General features: G+C 43.8%; 1 protein-coding gene across 2 annotated transcripts in view; it reads right to left on the minus strand.

Moving 5' to 3' along the window:
- LOC126293308 (all trans-polyprenyl-diphosphate synthase PDSS1-like) overlaps nucleotides 1-23,693 on the minus strand; it is a 719,678-nt gene that overhangs the window by 267,417 nt on the left and 428,568 nt on the right. For both annotated transcript variants that reach the window (XM_049986449.1, XM_049986450.1), the window contains one exon: nucleotides 17,986-18,243. In XM_049986449.1, the coding sequence (XP_049842406.1) occupies nucleotides 17,986-18,243 (258 nt within the window). The remainder of the gene's footprint in view (nucleotides 1-17,985; nucleotides 18,244-23,693) is intronic.

Here is a 23,693-nt window from a genome sequence, read left to right on the forward strand (position 1 = left end):
TTTAACATACGTCTCATTATCCTGTTCCTTCCTTTGCGGATTATGCAGCTTGTAACATTTATGCCACTTTTCGGTTATCATTTATCGTATCGTATGAGACAAACAAAAGAATGAATTTAATTGTTACGAACGTAACATGCAACTTTCTACAAGTAACAGCTTGCGCGGTTAGTATATCTGACACAGTAATTATTTAATTTGTCACGAAAGGAACTTGTAATTTTTAGTCGTATGTCATTTCTTAACAGCGGAAATACAACAGCCTCTCCTACATCTTCAGTAAACTTGAATCCCTACACCCTACAGTCTGTCCCGTCACTGAGTGCCATGGACTGCTGCAACAAGTCCCGCCCTCCCTCCAAATCTGATTTTCCATCGCCTTAACATCCCATATCATGAACCCATCCCTGAAATGTTCTCCAACCATAACCTACCCCAACCGCCCCATAACTTGCCCAGCTGGCACCCTACTAATCGAACACCTACATCCCAACAGCCTACTTCCAGATTACATCCTCCCCAATACTTCCGATATTATGTAATTAAGTACAGTTACCAGGATCCCCCGTTATATCACCGTCATAATGGGAGCCTATACATAACATCACCATCATATTGTCATCATGAACTATTTTCCATTTCAAGCGATTTCATATTAATCTACAAATGTCATATAATCTCATGGCGAACGGAAATTTGCCCGCTGCCAATCTCCCCCCCCCCCCTCCCCCCCCGTAGTGGAAACGTAAATGACTTACATAAAATAATGGGTGATCAAAAAGTCAGTATAAATTTGAAAACTTGATAAACCACGGAATAATGTAGATAGAGAGGTAAAAATTGACACACATGCTTGGAATGACATGGGGTTTTATTAGAACAAAAAAACTAAGATCACAGACAGATGGCGCTGGACAGCAAAACGTCAGTGACTGTCCATGAAATCGTGTATAAAAGGAGCTGTAATGAGGGAGAGAATGAGATGCGCCAGAAGTCGCAGCATGTTGACGTTACCTGGAAAGGAACTTTTAGTGAAGCTGTATTATCAGAATGGGGAGTGAGCTAGTGCAGCGTTACGATCCTATCGCCATAGGAAGGGGATTCGAACGGGTAAAGGTTCGTTGGCAAATGCAGCTGTGGTGAGAATGATTTCGAAGTTAGAAGCCACGGGTTGTTTAGACGATAGACCCCATAGTGGCCGACCGAGCACAAGGCGTAATGCTGCTGAGACAGTTCAGGAAGAAATGGAGACTGTAGCGGGTTCCTCTATGCACGGGGAAGTCAGCGCTCGTGCAGTCGCACGTCGCACCGGCATTCCATACACTACTGTTTGGTTGGCACTGAGACGTACCCGCCGATGCTATCCGTATAAAACCCATCTGCATCAAGAAATGTTACCTGGCGATGTAGTGAAGCGGAAGGCATTTGCGGTGTGGGCGTTTCAAAAGATGGCGGAAGATGACGATTGGTTGAGTAACGTATTCTGGACCGACGAAGCTCATTTCACGCTCCGAGGGTCTGTCAACGCCCACAACTGCAGGATTTGGGCTACCTAAAATCGTAGAACTGTCATGGAAACTCCACTGCACGACGAGAAAGTCACGGTATGGGTTGGATTTACCACATCTACGGTTATCGGGCTTTTTTTCTTCGAGGAAATGTGTGATTCTCGTTTTGTAACTGCTACCGTGGCGGGTGAGAGGTACGCCGATATGTTACAGAATTGCATCATCCCCACCCTGGCTGATAAACACCTGCTGAAACATACAATGTTTATGCAGGATGGCGCTCCACCCCATATTGCTAGACGCGTGAAAGATCTCTTATGCGCGTCGTTTGGTGATGATCGTGTGCTCAGCCGCCACTTTCGCCATGCTTGGCCTCCCAGGTCCCCAGACCTCAGTCCGTGCGATTATTGGCTTTGGGGTTACCTGAAGTCGCAAGTGTATCGTGATCGACCGACATCTCTAGGGATGCTGAAAGACGACATCCGGCATCGATTTTTGGGCATAAGGAATCGAGTTTTGTACTCAGAGTTTGGAAGACTTGCGATCAAACAACGCTCGAGAATCAACATAACGCTCGATTCACCAAAGTTATAAAATGTACTTCGTATGTCCTCTTCGGTACCTCTTTTCACACAGACATCTCATATTTACGCGAACTTCTTGAGGCAGCAAATAATTCTCCCTTCACATTGAAAAGTACCAACGTAGGATAATGTCAGTGAAATCGTATTACGAAGTTTCTTTCTCTGTAGCAAAGTACGGACGCAACGAAACCAGTATTCTAATAGTAGCAATACCCAGATCTCTCTGTCTCTCCGCACCGAAACTCAGCCTCTGCCAGCAGTATCTCTTACCTACTTCTCCTAACTCCATTGAAACTGGCATTATAACACTGCACAGGTACTAGTGTCCCCAAGAGGGACGAGTTATAGGGAAAAGTTTTCCAGATAAATTTAAGATTGACAATAATTACGAAGTTATGGCCAAGGATGCAAAGTTCAGACCGACTGTGAGTAAATGAATGGCAACGGTTCAGGGACGTCGCGACAGATAAACTCGCTGCGTTCGCGAAATGTATGCCTGCTTTATACGAAACAACGAAGAGGAGAAGCGAAACACGTCCTTCGGCCTTTACGACGGAATTAAATTATGAAGCCTCCGCCGCGATCTTTGTGTTCCGGACGTGGCTCTGCGGTCTTGGCGTGACATTTGCAGAGTCATTACACACATGGAACGGCGTTAAATCGTTGCCAGAATATCATTTGCATGCGTCAGGAAGTTATTGATACAGACGCACAATTAGAGTTAAATACCGTGATATTCCGAGAAAGTTGGCGCCAACAAAGGTAGCGCACACCCGTAGAGTTAGAATTTTGCTGAACTTTCGGACCATTGTAGTACACACTTACAGGGAACGCCTTGAATGTGAGGTAGCAAGTTAAATTTTAGTATGACTCATTTGAAAGTGTCTTGTTAGCAGTTATGACAGAAAAAATATAATTTGCTAATGACTCACCATGTACATCAGGAGGGCGACAGAAAATGGGTCTCCGGGGAGTGCAGAGATCAACCCTGTATGAGATTTATGTATTACAGTTCACAAAATGGGACATCGTCGACATTCAAGAACAAACCATTAACTTGCACCATGAACACCGAATGAAAAATGGCGCGCCATAGCGATCACAAAGATACGCACCATCAACATCGAACGGGAACTCCTTGGGAGTTACAAACCGTGCAGGATGTTCAGCTAGGTGTACACTCTTAAAGAATGCATAATCCTATTGGTGTAACGGAGTGATGAGAACTGGTGGAATGTGATGGGGCGCAAGCGAATATAAAACAGTCAGTCGTGAAGGTTATCGTGATACTGGCTATCCTCTAAGGTGTAGCTGCAGATAGTGCGATAATATATTTTATAAGCACGGAAAAAAAATCATCCAGAGGCTGAATTTTTCCAGTGGTTCCAGGTGATATGAATTGCAATATCATACGTTTTCAAAAGGGATAGCTTGCTCTACAGAAGTACAATTTTTATACGCAAAATAGAAATCCAAAATAAAAGGGATTTACTAACAGACAATCATATAACCCTAGAAAGTAGGAAAAGGTTTACCAAAACTTTTGTCTGGAGTGTCTTAACATACGGATGTGAAGCGTGGACTCTGGGAAAGGCAGAGAAAAAGAGACTGGAAGTAATGGAAATGTGGATATGGAGAAGAATGACGAAAACAAGCTGGGTAGATACAAAAGGTAATGAACAGGTGTTAAGAGAAGTGAATGAGAACATAACGCTGCTAAATTACATAGAATGAAGAAAATCAAAAATGATAGGGCACATAATGAGACACAACCAGTTCCTAAAGAATGTATTTGAAGGAGAAGTTTTACGAAAAAAAATCAAGAGGCAGGCCAAGAGCAACGTATTTTAAAATCATCAAAGATGATAAGGGGGTAAAATCGTATGAAGAAATAACTTTCCAGCCAATTTACCATCCAGTTTCAAAGCCGGCATAATTGTATACAATTGTATACGAATGCGTTAAGACATTTATGTTAGTTGATATTGATACAATCTTCTAATACCGATTGGTTGGGGTGAAAACAAATTCCTTACTGAACGACGGGATAAGTTTTTTGTATCTCATCTACAAATTCCGCAGTTTGCCGTGCATCGTCAAATTGACGCTTTGTTGTGAATTTCGTTATCTTAGATCTTCCAGTTCTGCAGCAAGAAGTGCGTATTGTCGTTCCTTGAATATCTATAATCATATTACTGCGGACTCATGCGAAATCTATTTCTGTCCTAGATGCGGACGATCTTCCATGCACGTAATTATGTTTAGAGCCGGCCCGTTGGAGAACCGTTGTCCTTCACTACGCTTCTTTGAAGACGGGATCTGCGACTCCCTGTCCGACAAGGATGATAAAGCAATGTTTCTACACCTGTTTCATTATCAATTTCACTTATTAAGCTCCTATTGTCATCATTGTACTCCCCACGTATATTGTCCGCACAGTCGAGAGTATACGACACCACACATTCCACTGACTCATCTTGCAGAAATAATACTTCACCTGCCACTTCTTTCTCACCCTGGGAAACTCCTTGGGTCTCTTTCTGACGAAATGTCAACTTCGGAAATGTTGCGGTAGATACAACGCAATATTTGATTTTTTTTTTCGTTGCCTTTACTCTGCTTTGTGTCTACACCCCTAGCACTGTAGCGCAGTTGTGAATTACTCGTCGACTAAGCGGTTCAACTACGCTCCATAGCCTAACGCTGTGTTCACCACTGGATGTCTCCAGCCCCGTGTTGCCATTAACAGCCAATATTGTAGCTGCATGGCAGACAATATGTGGGGCGTCGAATGCCGTAAACATCACTGGTGTTTTGCGACCACGCACTCACGGGGTTGCCTGTTAGATGTAACAAATGCTGCTCTAACATGATGCGCTTCTTGAGCGTTTTCGAGATATCGCGGTTCGAACCGTATGAAAGCGCCAGCCGTAGAGAAGTGGTATTAGCGCAACCAGCTGAGCCGAGAGACCATAAGTCTGTCCGACCCTACTGCGTACCAGTCTCGTCATTTCTCCTTTTGTAACACATTTTTACTAGGTAGGTTTCCTTTCTGTGCGACTGTTTGATACAATATTTGTAACTGATTATACAAATGTGCTCGACACTTGAAACTTTCAACATAGCTCAGAACTGGATGACAATGCCACATTAACTCCCCATCTTGTGTGTTGCTTGGCGGAGGGTACTTGTGTACCACTGCCATTTCCCCCTTTTCCTATTCCAGTGGCGAATGGGGGAAGAAGGATTGCTGGTGTGCTTCCGTGTGGCACCGAATCTCTCCAACTCTTTACTTTCAGAGTCTTCTCGCGATACATATAAAACTGAAATTGACCAAGTGACTCTGTTGTAGTGTCACGAAAATGTCTGAAATCTATCGAAAATCTATACAAGCAGGACTAAAAACAGGAAAAAAATTACTTCAATGTATTATTTAACATACCACGTTTTTAAATCCATCTAACAAGTATAAACTAATTTCTCCTAGGCCCATATAGATCCATAAACCCATTCCAAAAGCGTGGGACGGATGCAATACTTGAATGGCGCACAAGTAATTCACCTCCATGCTATAGTGAACAAACAAATGAAAGCAAGACGGATGGAAAAAGTAGGTGAAATGTTTATTATTTCAAAAATAATCGTCGTAACTTTTAATACATTTATGCCACTGTGAGATAGGACGGTCGATGCCTTCGTGGAAAAAATTTTGCAGTTGTCTACGGCACAATGATTGTACCCAGGCGTTCACCTCTTCGTCCGAAGCAAATCGACGACCACGAATGTCTTTCTTCAAGGCCCAAAAAAAAAAAAAAAAAAAAACATGGAAATCGCATGGGGAGAGATGGCGACTGTATGTGTGGGAGGCCCCACACGTTGCCGAGGTTGCTTCGACTACAGTGTAGAACTATTGCTGGGAAGCCCTTGCCCATCCTCCATACAGTTCCGAATTCCCCCCACCAAATTTTAGTATTTTAGAGCCCTGAAGAAAAATATCCGTCGCCGTCGACTTGCTTCCGATGCAGTTGTGCACTCAGAGTACAAGCACAGCTCCGTAGGCAAACGCAATCATTTTTCCAGGAATGCATTGACAGTCTTGTCTCACAATGGGATAGATGTATTAACAAATATGGCGATTACTTTTCAAATAATAAACAGGTTCCACCTGTCTCGTTTTCATTTTACGTCTCCTTATATCGTCTTTTGCATGCACCCGAAGTTTTTCGTTTTAAATCTTACAAGTATTTTCATGACTATTGGAAATTCAAAATAATAAATTTTCGGAACTCTCTGTATGTACTTAAGCAATTTGTATGAGGCTAGGAGAAATTATTTCATGCTTTTTAGTTCGATTTAAAAACGTGTTATAGTAAAAAAAGATTTTTATTTATAATATTTTTCTAGTCTTTCAGTACACACTTCAATCGCTACAATGAATCTGTTTCTTCGAACGTACGACAACATATGTGACACAATCTAGATGATGCGAAGTCAACATTTTGTTACCGATATATTCATGCGTGGATCACAGTGTAGCCATAACGTGACATACTTGCTTTAAATAACGTACACTGTACGAAGTGTTATCAAAATTAATGGGAATTTTTGTTTTTTCTTAAAGAACTTTTATTTATTCATCAACATCAACATTTTATCCTACAATCTAATGCTCCTCAGATATAACACACTCGTGCCAGAGGTTTTTCCAATCTTGGAAGCACTTCTGGTACTCATTTTTCCTTATAATGTTCAGCTCCTTCGGCGAGCCTGTTTTTATCTCATCAATGGTGGCAAAACGACGTCCTTTCACGGTTCCTTTCTGCCTCGGAAACATCGCAGGCGGCCATGTTCAGCGAATACAGTGGCGGAAGCAACATAACGCTTTATGCCAAAAAATTACGAATCAGCACTGAGCAGGAGCATACCGTGATACTATTTCCACGACTGGTTTTGCCACAATACTGGAAGCTTTCTTCCTGCTTCACTCAAACGGAGGATAACTTCCAGGTAATATTTATTCCTTATTGTCCTTACGACCATAAGGCAGGAATTCATGATGCACTACCCCATCGTAATAGAAGAAATCAGTAAGAAGGGCCTTCACAGGTGATCGAACTTGTGGACTTTTTTTCCGGTCTTGACTCTCCAGGCAGTTTCCATGGGACGATTGTGCCTTGGTTTCGAGGTCATACCACTGTATCTACATCGTCATCGATGTTATTCACCAATTCCAGAGCGATTCTACGCTACGTCGTTTTTTTTTTATCGAAATTCAACAATTTCGGAACAAATTTTGTTGCTACCGAAAAAATTGCTTGAGTGAGCCAAAGGATTTTCCGACGTCAGCAAACCCTCTTACGGCGATTCGACGACCTTTCCAAACCATTTTCTTTATTGCTTCCACATTATCTTTAGTAATTATGTGCTAGGACGTCCAGGGCGATCGTCGTTTTCAACGTCTATTAGACCCTCTTCGAAACATTTATACCATTCGTAAACGCCTTACTCAGGGTAGAATCGCCAACAGCCACAATCAACACTGCGAATGCGCTGTTGTATTTTGTTCCATTTTTGAAGAAAAATTTAATGCAAATGCTATGGTCCATGTTTTCCGAAAGTAAAAATTCGCCGAGCGGTGGAAAACCCATGTCACTTTTTCGACTGACGACAACAAACTGAATATTCAAAATATCCGAAAATGCAAGCGTACATATACACTCCTGGACATTGAAAAAAGAACGCCGTGAATTCATTGTCCCAGGAAGGGGAAACTTTATTGACATATTCCTGGGGTCAGATACATCACATGATCACACTGACAGAACCACAGGCACATAGACACAGGCAACAGAGCATGCACAATGTCGGCACTAGTACAGTGTATATCCACCTTTCGCAGCAATGCAGGCTGCTATTCTCCCATGGAGACGATCGTAGAGATGCTGGATGTAGTCCTGTGGAACGGCTTGCCATGCCATTTCCACCTGGCGCCTGTTGGACCACCGTTCGTGCTGGACGTGCAGACCGCGTGAGACGACGCTTCATCCAGTCCCAAACATGCTCAATGGGGGACAGATCCGGAGATCTTGCTGGCCAGGGTAGTTGACTTACACCTTCTAGAGCACGTTGGGTGGCACGGGATACATGCGGACGTGCATTGTCCTGTTGGAACAGCAAGTTACCTTGCCAGTCTAGGAATGATAGAACGATGGATTCGATGACGGTTTGGATGTACCGTGCACTATTCAGTGTCCCCTCGACGATCACCAGAAGTGTACGGCCAGTGTAGGAGATCGCTCCCCACACCATGATGCCGGGTGTTGGCGCTGTGTGCCTCGGTCGTATGCAGTCCTGATTGTGGCGCTCACCTGCACGGCTCCAAACACGCATACGACCATCATTGGCACCAAGGCAGAAGCGACTCTCATCGCTGAAGACGACACGTCTCCATTCGTCCCTCCATTCACGCCTGTCGCGACACCACTGGAGGCGGGCTGCACGATGTCGGGGCGTGAGCGGAAGACGGCCTAACGGTGTGCGGGACCGTAGCCCAGCTTCATGGAGACGGTTGCGAATGGTCCTCGCCGATACCCCAGGAGCAACAGTGTCCCTAATTTGCTGGGAAGTGTCGGTGCTGTCCCTACGGCACTCCGTAGGATCCTACGGTCTTGGCGTGCATCCGTGCGTCGATGCGGTCCGGTCCCAGTTCGACGGGCACGTGCACCTTCCGCCGACCACTGGCGACAACATCGATGTACTGCGGAGACCTCACGCCCCACGTGTTGAGCAATTCGGCGGTACGTCCACCCGGCCTCCCGCATGCCCACTATACGACCTCGCTCAAAGTCCGTCAACTGCGCATACGGTTCACGTCCACGCTGTCGCGGCATGCTAGCAGTGTTGAAGACTGCGATGGAGCTCCGTATGCCACGGCAAACTGGCTGACACTGACGGCGGCGGTGCACAAATGCCTCGCAGCTAGCGCCATTCGACGGCCTACACCGCGGTTCCTGGTGTGTCCGCTGTGCCGTGCGTGTGATCATTGCTTGTACAGCCCTCTCGCAGTGTCCGGAGCAAGTATCGTGGGTCTGACACACCGGTGTCAATGTGTTCTTTTTTCCATTTCCAGGAGTGTATGACGCGTGTACCAACAACATAACAAAAAAATTGAAAATCCGATGTATAAAGCCCGCGAAATTAAAAAGTTCGTTATTTTTTTTTATCACACTTCGTATTTCCGATAGACATACGTTCTGTGTCCTGCAGAAGATACGGGACTCGGTCCCACATAAAAGAGCGCCGAGTTGCCTAGAACTCTGGCTAGCCTCCGACAGAGAGGACACCTGGCAAGGACTATTTGATGCGTCTTCTCTGCGTCCAATGATAATGGAAAATAATTCTGTGCTATTAAATTTGAAATTACAGGGATTTGGAATGACACTGGATTTTATTTCTATTTATAAAAGCCAAAAAGAAAACAAGAAAAACGTTCTGAGAGTCAGTCTATCGTTAACATTCATAACCAGATTCCTGGTCATTATCGTCAGCTCCAGAGCACCGCAAAAGTCACAACAATACTTCACACGATCTTAGAATAAACATGAGGTCGCACAAACATGTTTTCGGTGGCGAATTTAACAATGAATTACGCAAAGTTGCACTTCACATACCAGTTCGCGTGCTGCCACCTCGAAAACCAACCGCAGAGTTACTAGTGAGCTATAACAACAGTTTGGCGTCTGCCCTTTCAGGGCGTACTTATGATTCGTCCACCCTTTCCATTACTAAATATTGACAGCAACTGAAATTTGTAATCATTTCCTGATGATCTTAGTGCTACTGAGATTCTCCGTGCAAGTGCAAGTAACACCATCATCACGGTTGGAGCTGTGTCTAATCATTTAAACGGTAATTATAAATGATGCAAAATTTGCTTGTTGGCGCCCAGCGTTGTAGGTGAATCTTTTGTGTTAGCAGAAGAGCCAACACCGTGTTACTATTGCAGGCCGAAATGCAAGCGATTTAGCTCACGCAGGCTGGCGTGCGGAGAGAAGAACTATACTGACGTGAGGTCTGGAACATGACAAGGAATGATAATTCAGAAATTGACGTAGTTAGTTTGATACTTAACTTAAATCCATTAATGATGAACGTCGCTCTTGACAGTACATGATTCACAATATTATCTGTTCAGAATACATTCTTGGAGATAGGAATTATAGTAACGGAATACGGCGCCTTGCTAGGTCGTAGCAAATGACGTAGCTGAAGGCTATGATAAACTGTCGTCTCTATAAATGAGAGCGTATGTAGACAGTGAACCATCGCTAGCAAAGTCGGCTGTACAACTTGGGCGAATGCTTGGGAGTCTCTCTAGACTAGACCTGCCGTGTGGCGGCGCTCGGTCTGCAATCACTGATAGTGGCGACACGCGGGTCCGACGTATACTACCGGACCGCGGCCGATTTAAAGGCTACCGCCTAGCAAGTGTGTCTGGCGGTGAGACCACAGAATCCCCACTGATTCTGTTTCGGTACGAAACGACTCCTTGATCGCTGGGCCTTTCTTATGGCACGTGGCCATCTGGCCTGTCGTTCGACGCGTCTGCCTTACGATCCTACCTATTCGGTAGCCTCGCCTAATAAAATCTTCCTATACTGTGCATTAAAACATAGCAACAAAAATGTAATAAACTTGGGCAATGATGTGGCATGAACGCCACAGGATGGCCTCTCCCTTTTCCTTGTTCAGAGATTAATACCTCTTTAATCGTTACCATACTGTATGCACAGCAGAGGGCCTATAACACTTTCTTTGGGGACCGTGTATCATTGTTTTACTGGATTTTTTCCGTCGATTACGACTTTCTCTGCCCTTTCCGACAGAAGGTAACGAATCCAGTCGCACAACTGACTCGATACTCCAGAGGCACGCAATTTAATTAGAAATAAATATACTCGCAATCCAGGTTTTGTGCTCAGTGGGCTGTTCGCGTAATTCAATGAGTCTTGTAATCCCTCCTCACATCTCATAAGAAAGGTTGTTTGTGTGGGTTTGTCCCAGCACACGAGGCGACATATGCGTGGCGCTCTCGAGTGTTGCGTCACGGCTGGTGGACTGCCAGCTGACGAACCAGGAGTGCGCAGGTGGCCGGTGCAGTACGGCCACACCACAGGCAGGACAGCTCAAGTGCGCTGCGGGTTGCCCTGCCGGCCAGGGGCTGGGCGCGTTTCCCCAGAGGAAGAGAGAGCGGCAGAGGGCTCGGGAAAGTGGAGCCTGGTGGGTGACCGGTCGCTGCCCGCCGCCGGCCTTGTCAGCCGCGCGACCTTCGCCCACTGCCGGCACTCCGACACGCACTGACCCACTGCACAGGCCAGACCCTCCACGTGGTGCCTGCACAGTCCCTCGTTTCCTGTTGACAAACCCCGTGCAGCCGTGCGTACAACATGTCCCGACAGATCACCAAAGCTGAGCGCGATCGGTCGCGGTTGGCAGTTGAAAGGGTGACTGTCGGGGCCGCCTTTTGTTGTTGACATACTGCGGAGCACTCAGCCTCGTGATACCAAGTGAGGAACTACTTGACCGAATAGCAGCGGCTCTAGATCGTGGATAACGACAGAGAGACCGTTGTGCTGACCCCACGCCCTTCCGTATCTGTGATTTCACCGCCAGACACCACACTTGCTAGGTGGTAGCCTTTAAATCGGCCGCGGTCCGGTAGTATACGTCGGACCCGCGTGTCGCCACTATCAGTGATTGCAGACCGAGCGCCGACACACGGCAGTTCTAGTCTAGGGAGACTCCCCAGCACTGGCCCCAGTTGTACAGCCGACTTTGCTAGAGATGGTTCGCTATCTACATACGCTCACATTTGCAGAGACGATAGTTTAGCACAGCCTTCAGCTACGTCATTTGCTACGACCTAGCAAGGCGCCATATTCAGTTACTATAATTACTATCTTCAAGAATCTATCCTCAACAGATAATATTGTGAATCATGTACCGTCAAGAGCGACGTTCATCATTAATCCATTAAAGTTAAGTATCAAACTAATTCCTTGTCATGTTCCCTCCTCACGCCAGCCTGCGTGGGTTAAAACGCGTGCATTTCGGCCTCCACTCGTAACACGGTGTTGGCTCTTCTGCTAACACAAAAGTATCCACATCCGTGACGCCAATCCTGTTGAGGATGACACGGCGGTCGGTCGGAATTGTTCAGATTTCCGAAGCCTGTTCGACCGGAGAACTTGGTTTCCGTGTCGGGGGCTCGTCTCAGGCAGGAGATGACCATTTATAGTGAAAGGGACAGGTGGGTGGATAAACGAAATAGGACTAACAGCGTCTACTCAGTGGCCGAGCGGTTGTAGGCCTACAGTCTGGAACTGCGCGATCGCTACGGTCGCATGTTAGAATCCTGCCTTGGGCATGGATGTTTATGATGTACTTAGGGTAGTTGGGTTTAAGTAGATCTAAGTTCTAGGGGACTGATGACCTCAGAAGTTAAGTCCCATAGTGCTCAGAGCCATTTGAACCATTTTGAATCTACTCAGCGCTTACAATGATGCGCTACAGGAGAAAGGCAGGTCTTGACCAGATTTCAAAATGCCATTAGGACTGGTGAATAAGTATAACTGTTTAGATATATAAAATTCTGAAAATCACAAAAAAATGGTTCTAATGGCTCTGAGCACTATGAGACTTAACATCTGTGGTCATCAGTCCCCTAGAACTTAGAACTACTTAAACCTAACTAACCTAAGGACATCAGATACATCCATGCCCGAGGCAGGATTCGAACCTGCGACCGTAGTAGTCGCGCGGTTTCGCTGAAAATCACAAAACCCGGAAAAAAGATCACCCATGACCACAAAATGAATGACTCACAAAGTATGTGGGCACTTATTAGAGGAGATTCAAAAATTGTTCAAATGGCTCCGAGCAGTATGGAACTTAACATCTGAGGTCACCAGTCCCCTAGAACGTACAACTACTTAAACCTAACTAACCTAAGGACATCACACACATCCATACCCGAGGCAGGACTCGAACCTGCGACCGCAGCAGCCGCGTGGTTCCGGACTGAAGCGCCTAGAACCGCTCGACCACCGCGGCCGGCTAGCACACTCATTATGGTGTCATTGTGAGGAGCAGAAAGAGCACTACTATGAACCAAAGTGAGACAGTAAAAAGATTCATCAGAATATAAGTTAAAACCAATATTAAACAGACAATACAAAATAATGAAACATGGCGCGAGAATTCTCGCCAGCGTCCGAAGCCGGATTCGAAGCACTCATGGCGTACGAGACAAATTAAGCGTCATATTGCTCCAAACATTATGTAACAATCTTCTACTGACGGGTCTGGGTTAATTTTATGTGCTGCTCCACTACATCATCATCTTATTACAGATACCAAACACGTTTTGAGCCCTGAGGTAGCGCTGAAATTGCGAATGGTACGAAAGCAATTAGTAACACAATGTGGCCATGTAACTGTATTCAGCGACATTTCGACAGTCTACTACTGAACTGGAAAACGCACATCGTTATAGGCTAGTTCCTGACTATAAGCCGCTGCCAAATTTCGACAGCAGCTGGTCGACGTTTCTCCTCCGGTATGGACAGAAACAACAAGCTTTCAAACGCGATTTCTGTATTTCCTTATATATAGAACGTAAATGGAATTCCATATACCTATTTTGTTTGACTGCGCTGAAATAAAAATTATTTTCATATCCAAGCAATAAGAATTTAACGTTTGTTACGATGGGTGGTTTTGGTGCGCTCTGCTGTGTCTCAGTGTGTACTTCCCCTAGCACTAGCATGTTTCCTCACTCACTCATACATTTATTTGTCGTTTTATGGCGTGGGCCAAAACTAAAGTGAATCTGGATCGAACTGAATATACAAAAGAAGAAAATGAAGATGAATTATATAATTACAGGTGGTTTTTTGTCTGAAACACAAGAAATATTATGCTACAGAGAGAGCAACTTCACATACATCAGATCAAAAAGCAAGTCGCATTCGGTGTTTGAAGTGGACGTCCAATTGATGACCCTTGTTGTGGAGAGGACAGAGCCAACTGTTCCCCAAGACTAACTGTGAATTCCAATCTGCTTTTTTCGCCGCCATGTTTTTTTTACAAAATATTAAGTCCAATAAAAGGCAAAAAATCTTTGGACAATATTTTTTTAGTCTGTTCCTGGCCATTCGGTAACGTTGCAAATGGGACTCGCTTCTATCCACATCTCCCATATTCTTTTTGTAACTCATGATAATACTTGGTTTTTGCGCACTGCCAATTTTGAACTTACTTTTACAAATTTATCGTCCTGGATCGTGCTGGCTATCACGGCCTCTCTCTTGCCCTTCCATTTAATCAAAATCTGTAGTTTATGTAAGCTGTTACGTATTCGCCCTTCTTTATTATGGCGTTTTTAATGAAATTAAATAACTTGCTTCAGTGTTGCTGCTTTGTGCCAGCAACGTCAATGATCTTACTCGTTAGTTTGTCAAACAAACCTGGACTGGTGTACCAGTTGTCGATATAAATATGGTAACTACTTCCGGGAAAATTAGCAAGCACAATAATCATTGGAGAAGAATAAAAATCGAATTATCAGGAAATACTGTTTTAAGACATCGAAAAATTCAGGAACCCCAGCATATCAACCACATGACTGAGTCTGCAAACTTCGAGATGCCAAGACTGCAGACAAGTTCTACAATTAAACGTCGTTATAAGTCTCACTCTCTGATCATGTTCTAAAACAGATGTAAATAATGTTAAACACACATAAGGAAATGGAGATAAACGTAGCTTGCTTGGAAAGTTGAGATTTTATATCCCGGATGTACAGGGTGTAAACGGTATAATCTGCCAACATTATACAGATAGTACATCTGGCAACCCTTGGCAAAAAAATCTAATGAATATCTTTGTTTCACGTTTTTTATTTTTGTTTACGTAAAAGACAGAGGTATTTATACGTTAGATAGTAGACGCATTTCTGTTTACATTGTCAACTGACGGCACACGACCTTACCTGCATACTACCGAATCGATGCGCCGGTCAAAGAAAAGTAACGGCCGAACCACAAAAATGTAACCGAAACAAGCAATGTAAATTGTAACTGATTTGTCAAGAACGAGTAACTCGTTTTACATAAACAATGAATTAAGTACAACCAGACTTTTTCTCTTTTACAACATAACGAAAGTCGTGATAGTAAATAAAAGCTAACATAAAATAAAATGTGTTTCCCTTAGTACAAAATCGACCAATCACGACTAATTTGCTGTGCATTCATTATAATGACCCGTTTCCTCTTTTTACAACAATGCCGTAACGACAATCAAATTCAGATTATTTACCTTTTCTACAACAGTATCGTAACGAAAATGAAACCAAAATTACTTTGTTTCCTCGGTTTTCGGATACACCAACACTTCAACAAGTTTTCAAAACGCTCACCACTCGATTCGGCACATATTTCATTACGGCGAACCGAGTTTCGTCGCATTCGTTCATTCGTCCACTCACATTCATATTTGCCTTTTAGTATTGGCAGCATCGAAAATCCTCTGCGTAAATTCGTCCACATTATTTACTTGCTGAGCATAAATAAGTTCCTTCATGTGGCATCAAAAGTAAAAATCCTGTGGATTATATCAGGACTGCGTGCTGGCCATCGACGTGGACCAAAACGTCCTATCCATCGTCCTGAAAATCGTCTTAATGCAAAAACTTTCGTACTTTGTGACCAATGTGGCGCGGACTGTATACACTCCACTATGCATGTTAAGGTAATTAGTTATTCCGTCGTGAGTGAAACACATTTCATCTGTGACGAGTATTTTCTTTACAAAATCATGCTGCGAAGTTTTGTTTGCAACAAAAAAACACTCTGCGAATTGTCGTCGGGGAGGGAAATCTTGCTCTTCCAACTCTTGTACGCATTGATTGTGGTAAGAACGCAGACTCTCCTCTTTCAAATGACGATGGAAGACAGTGTGCGATACACCCACTAGGCAGGCGATGCTTCTGCTTCTTGCAAAAAGTAGAGAATTATAATTATCCAAATCTTTGGCGAACAGCAACAAATGTCGATCGTGCAGGAAGTCTTCGTTGTGGAAAGCGCTCTCGATAGATTCGTACAGCTGCCTCGCCATAAGTTAAATGAATATCGCATAGTTCAGTGATAGTAAATCTCCCTTTCGTCCTAACGTTAAACAAAGTTTGCACAGGTAACTAGCGTATTACAGTGACTCAACAAAGCAGCCGCTGTTAACTACGTGTTTGCGCCTCACGCTCGCGATGTCAACACGAACAGCGGTAAATAACACGAGCCGATTGCTTGCGTGGGTGTACCTGTGTTGGGGGAGGGATGGAGCAGGCACCCCGTACTGTTCATTATATTTCCACAAGTCAGGTCCAATCCGTGTGCGCTGTCCAGTGTCTACTTTTCCAAAAACATTGTTCCGAGAACAATTTTTTTCTTGTCCTTTTTTTCTGGGACAAACGTAGCAAATAGGCAAAGATGTTACTAGACGTTTTAAATCAGTTACTAGTGTTCTTGTAATAGGATTTTCTTGGCAGCTTGTACCGTTTACACACTGTAGGCCTACACTGGAAAGATGCAGAGTAGTTGTCGGCGGGATGTAGCAACACCGACTCAAAGGAAGGCCTCGGCGCTTGTTGGTGACGTTACGTCAGCTAGGCACGGCAAACGCCAGGTCTGTTGCAGGCAGAAACGCCTCGGCGTCCTTATCACTATAAATCTCTTATTTTTGGACAAACTGTCGTAGACTCACCTCAGATGATGTTGCCCGCAGCTGGCAACGAAACGTCAGGGAGAAGTATTTCTACTATTGGAACACGGCCTCTTAGCCCGGAAGTTTCAATTACTGTTTGGTATTGTTTTGGATTTTGAGGGTTTTATTTAGATGAGAGTTTTTCTTACTATCGTAAAGCTACAAATGAAAATCATAGTTATGTATTACTGAATCCTGCCGAAACAAACGTAGATCAATATGAGAAGATGCTTTGCCCCATTGCAAGCTTTGGAAATTTTACATTCAAGAAACTATATTTACTTGATCCATTTTGTTATCGAACTTACCCCAACCCCGTTACAATGAACTCGTTTCTTTTATTTATTTATTTATTTTCGTTTGACATCGTCACTGGAAATGTGAAGTAATTTACATGTGTAAATGTCCAACTGTTGCCAGTCATTAGATTACAGTCGTTTTAAACGAAGGGAATTCTAAACAGGAAACAAAAAAGCTTCATACATCGAAAATACTGCTGAGCTTAAACTTTTTTAAATGTGCACATTATAAAAGATAAATATTCCCCTCTTGCAACTGAAAGGAGGAACTTTAAAAGAAAAAAAAAATTATTTGATAAAACAAGTATCCCCCACCCCCTCCCGCAACGTGTACAACAGTAAACCAAGATACCTAAAGAAGAGCACCAATATGTTCACAGTTTCTTGTAAAAGCAACCCAGTACAAACGTAACTTCCTTAGATTTACAAAGCAGGTGAAGAAGCACGAGTTCTGTTGCTGCTGGACCATCAAGTTGTTTTTATATGTCAATCCTTAAAACATGTGGAAATTTAAGTTCAGGAGTACACTATTTGTTAAGAAGTGTAATGAACTGCACAATAAACTGATTGCAGAAGTCTCTCAGAACAATGTGTGTTGGTCAACTACCGCCAATAGTTTCACATTTTCCTGTGTCAGAGAGGGAGACACGACCATTATGAGTACGCCTGCAACAGACCTGGCGTTCGCCGTGCCTCGCTGACGTGACGTCACAAACAAGCGCCGAGGCCTCCCTTTGAGTCCGTGTTGGATGTAGTCGGTGGTTGAGTACTCACCTCGCGGATGTCTTCGTAGATGTCTTTGAGGTCGTGCTCGAGCAGGCGGTAGGGGTCGGCCTCGACCTGCGGTAGCGGTCCGGGGTGCTGCGTGCGCATGCTGCTCAGGTAGCGGCGAGGGGACTGCTGCTGCTGCTGCTGCTGCTGCTGCTGCTGGCACTGGTGCGTGGCGGAGGGTGCGCACGGCGCCGACGAGCACGCGAAGCGCGCGGGGGCTGTGCACGCAGGAGACGTCTGCGCTGTCGACGCCCTCGCCGCCTGCAACAGCCGAGAGCACAACCGTGAGGAGCCAGCAGAGGGCGAGGCAGGGGCAGCTCGGCACGTCACACACGACGTCGCACCTGCAAAAGTATCTTCTACATTATTCATACTTGTAAGATCTAAAAGTCAGAGCTGGGATATCACATTCCTAAAGCAGTACGGAGCAATAATGAAAAAGAAGGTTAGAAGATTTTCGACCGCTGCTAACAAGGGAAACTCCACCTTGTACCTCCCTGAGATTCAGTGGTAAGATGCGCCAGTGGATAGCCCGTCACAAACTAAACACAGATGAAGCACGAGAACAGTAAGAAGATGCACTAGAACGGTGAAAAAAGAAGCAAAATAAAACCGTGATCGGTTGAATCTCAAGAAGTGCAGCATCAAGCATACTGCAAGAACCACGTCGTCATGCAAAGCTGGAGATCCGTGTTCAAACCTCGCTCGTGCCCCATTTTTTTCGCCAACAAAATTATGATATTTCCGTCTGGTCACTGATGTGTATGTTTGCTGTATCCAAATTTGCCTCTGTCTTGAGGTGTCACATCAGCTTGCAACAGTGAAGTGTAAGGAAGGGGCCTCCAGACGTACGTACCTCCTATTTTTCGTACACAAGTACCACAGATTATGACTCTTGCTTTCTGTTTTTGTAGTTTTGACTTTTGACTTCCTTTGTTGTGACATAATTCACAGTTTATTTGTACTTTTCATTTCTGTGAGAGGTCTTTCCGGCATCTCGTCTGCTCTCGCTATTCATCACATTTACTTGCAACAGTAATATATTCTTATCACATATTCTACAAGCGATATATAATATGAAAACTGCCAAACAACAGAAGGAGAACAGACATGTTAATGACTGGACGGGCAGTTCATAAATTTGTGAAAAAAATGGGGCACGACGGAAATTTAAACGCGGATCTCCCACTATTTAGTCCAACACCGGCACACAATCGCGACCCCGTGGATCTTATAACTCGCTCGATGTTTCACATCTTGAGCTTGGATCGTACAATGTTTCTATTTTGCTTCTTTTTCACAGTTCAGTACACCTTCTTCCTGTTTTCATGCTTGATCTGTGTTCAGTTTTTGACGGGGGATCCATTGCGTAATTTTACCACTCAATCTGAGAGGGGTGTGATGTAGAGTTTCCCTTGTAACTATACAACAATTCGAGTTTATAAACACAATCGCCAGAAGCTCATTGGATGGCATATGAATCTTGTAATTCTCAAGTTCCTAGTTCGATTCTCGTTAATGGTAACTTCTTTTAACTGTTATTTACACTATGTGTTTGTTATCAAATGGAAATCCTAATTAACAGACACGGAATCACAATTTTTAAAATAAATACAATCTTTACTTTTTAATTAGAGGTAGTACATAAATAAAGTTTGGTGCACGCAAGTATAATGCATTAACGTTAAATCAAAAAATTAGACACATCACTGTTCATTCGAGAACCAAACAGTATTTCAGTTTCTATTGGATCTTTCCCATATTTATATCAAATTTTAATTTACTCTGAATACTCAAATTTCCATGAGATTAGTAATTAAAAATAAAAAGATGTTCTCTAAATTACATCACTAAACGTCTAAAACAATTATCCAGCCCTAGTTGCAACGTGCGTAACTAACAGCTCCCAGGAGTGACAAAATTTGATGTTCAGTATTTCATATAACCATTCACCAAATTTAAAAACTTAAATGCTATCATAATTTACTTATTAAGTTAATGCTTTAACACAAAATGTCAAGTATTAAAGCCAGAAACTGTGTACACTTTTTGAGGGTGCGTAACCCACGACGCCTACGTTCCCCAGACTATATTCGTCCGTATTTGAGAATAGAAGACTTAGCGGCGTCAACAAACAAACTTAACACACATTTGTAAACTCTTAAGAAACTTTTCCTCCTTGACGCCGCCCACAAAATGACGAAAAGAAGAAAAATATTTTCGCTTACTACATTTTGGCTGTTCATGCACGCTTAACAGCAACAATTTCACGCACTGTATGAATTGTAAAGTTCTCAGACGTTTGAACCTGTACGAGATTAAGGTTTTTGTCTAACTGGTCTGTCTAACTGGTTATTTTAATATGACTCGACATTTGTTAATTAACATTTCAATTATTTTGTTAATAAATAACGAAAAGTAAAAAAAGTTGCTGCTACCGAGAAACGAACCAGTGAGGATCAGTCTGAAAGGTGTAAACGTGAGATAAGCTTATCTGTCTGTACACAGAGTGAAGAGCGCAACTTTTCCGCTCCAAAAATCTTTTCACTTGTTAAAGATGTTACAAGTGTCCTTTCACCCAGACGAATAGTGACCAGGGGCTCGTGAAATAAAGACAGACTTTTTTCCAAACTTCGTGATTTATTGAGGTATAGACTTCACCTTCATTTTGTAATGTAAAGGATTCTTCTTTTTTCCTACAATAGGCTAGAGATCTGTATGGGGAAAATACAGTGGTACAATTCTATTGTAGGCCTGACTAGCAAATTATAGAGTACAGATATATAGAACATTGGCGCTTTTATGCTGTTGTTGGGACCTTACGAATAATGGACCTCCTTCAAGTTTACGGCACTTTAGATAGAGAGTACATTAAATGTCACGTATCGGGTGCCGCGGCGGTGCTGGTTTCCGTGGACAACTGAGAAAACTTCACGGCAATGTACTACTGCAACAACCATAAAAACACCGCAAAATCTCATAATCAGTCTAGTTTTACTCTTTAATTACTTGTAAAACCTGCAAACATTATTATCGTTAAGTTGTCTAAATATACTGCTGTGGCACAGAAATACAATAAATGCAACTTCCTGGCAGATTGTATGCCAGATTTGGTCTCGAACCTGAGACCTTCGTCTTTCGTAGGTAAGTGCTCTACCGACTGAGAGCTATCCAAGCACGACTTAACCACTTTACTTCCGCAAGTTCTTTACCTTCTGGATATGTTACAAATATAATTAAAAATTTTATATCATCGCTGGCTGTATATCAATCGTTAATAAAAGAGCGAAAAAATGTTGGACTTCAGTTCATCAGCCTCAGCTCACTATTCATACAGGTAACAGGAGATTACAAATACAATTAACGAATCTAAACTTATCTGAGGTGAAAAAGTGAATAATGATATTACATCAACCCTAGATACTTGTAACTATGACTTATATGCTAACGGCATCAAAATGCACGTAAGCGTCATCATCTGCCATACCAGCCGTTAATCAGGATCTTTGGTCGGATGTTCGCCACCGCAGCTGCTTGGTCAGCTTCTCTGACTGATACGGGTAGGAGCCAGGTTCGGATTCCGCTACTGCCAGCGATTTTTCCCCGGTGGGAGGATTGGAAAGGAGAGCACTCAGCCTCGTGATGCCAACTGAGTAGCGCCTTGAGTTAGAAGTAGCGGCCTCAAAAACTGGGAAGGTGGCAACAGCCGGAACAACTGTGTTCGGAAGTCGTACCCTTCCAGTGGCAGAGGATGAAGTAGCGGTGGTCGGCACAGACAAGGTGAGCTTCACCTATAGCTGTGTTCAAAACCTAGGTACAGAGCTCAAGTACAACAAGTCACAGTGTCTCGTCATATCAAACCGAAACTTGGAAATACAACATTATCATCAAACCATTTCTCCCATAGACAATGTTAATTTCCATTTACTCTATGGGAAAACTCTGAAAAGCCTCGGCATAATTTTGAAAGAGCATAGGATAACTCGAAAATGTACGGTTAGATGATTACTAGACGACTGATATATTTTCTGACAGTGAAGGCATTTCGGTGTTTACCAACACAAAACTGCTTCTCTTCGGCAGGAATCGTTTCTGAAGTAAATGCCAGTAGCCCACTAGTCACAGACGGGCTAGGACGTCAAGAAACAAATAGTGTTTCAACAGTGTAATATTTGCGACGTGTAACTATTTCGTTGATAACTATAGTCTCAACGCTGTAACTGATATATACATTGGGGGGTCAAAGAAATTGGTCTAGGCATGAGTATTCAAATACAGAGATATGTACACAGGTAGAATACGGCGCTACGGTCGGCAACGACTGTATAAGACAAAACGTGTTTGCAGCAGTTGTTACATCGGTTGCTGCTACTACAATGGCAACTCATCATGATTTAATTGAGTTTGAACGTGATGTTTTAGTCGGCGCACGAGCGATGAGACACAGCATCTCCGCACGAGCGATGGGACACAGCATCTGCGAGGAAGAGATGAAGTAAGAATCTTCCCATACGACCATTCCAAGAGTGTACTGTGAATATCGAGCGGCCGGTAAAACATCAAATCTCTTACATCGCTTTGGCCTAAAGAAGATCCTGCAAGAACAGGATCAACGACGACTGAAGAGAATCGTTCAACGTGGCAGAAGTGCAACCCATCCGCAAATGGCTGCAGATTTCAATGCTGGGACATCAACAAGTGTCAGCGTGCGAACCATTCAACGAAACTTAATCGATATGGGCTTTCAGAGCCGAAGGCCCATCCGTGTACCCTTGATGACAACACGGCACAAAGCTTTACGACTCGCATTGGATCGTCAACACCGACATTGGACTGTTAATGGCTGGAAACATTTTGCATGGTCGGACGAGCCCCGTTTCAAATTGTATCGAGCGGATGGACATGTACGGGTAAGGAGACACCCTTATCAATCCATGGACACTGCATGTCAGCAGGGGACTGTTGAAGCTGGTGGAGGCTCTGTAACTGTGTAGGGCGTGTGCAGTTGCAGTGGCGCGGGACCCGTGATACGCCTAGATACGACTCTGACAGGTTACAATGCGGAACCCCAGAAGTCCACAGAGTGGCTCTAGGATGACTATTTTGAGCTTACACATTTCTGCTGGGCACCAAACTCCCTAGAATCGAACATTATTGAGTATATCTGGGATCACTTTTAACGTGCTGTTCAGAAGAGATCTGCGCCTCCTCATACTCTTACGGATTTATGGACAGCCCTGCAGGATTCATGGTGTCAGTTCCCTCCAGCACTTCGTCAGACGTTAGTCGAGTCCATGCCACGTCGTCCTGAGACACTTCTGCGTGCTCGCCGGGGCCCTACACAACATTCGGCAAGTGTACTAGATTCTTTGGCTCTTTAATTACAGGTTAAACAGATTACTACGTCAGTCACATATTGAATGCTCCATTCCGTTTTCTAGTGACCTTCATGTGAAAGATTACGAAAAGTACGCTCTGTCAGCCGACAGTCAGCAGCAGAAACGAGATTTTTCCGTAACAAACCATGTGATGCACAGGTATTGTGCAGTCCTGCGGAGGAAAAGCAAGTAAGATCTACGAGACGGCCGGTGAATGCATATGCTTTTCCCTGTACGAATGATGCAGCACACGCTTTCACTTCTTACGTACACTTCATGACAAGGCCTGAAAGGCAATCTACTACTACATACAGCACTTGTCACTAACGACAA

This window comes from Schistocerca gregaria, chromosome 10, assembly GCF_023897955.1.
Source record: "Schistocerca gregaria isolate iqSchGreg1 chromosome 10, iqSchGreg1.2, whole genome shotgun sequence".
Taxonomy (NCBI): domain Eukaryota; kingdom Metazoa; phylum Arthropoda; class Insecta; order Orthoptera; family Acrididae; genus Schistocerca; species Schistocerca gregaria.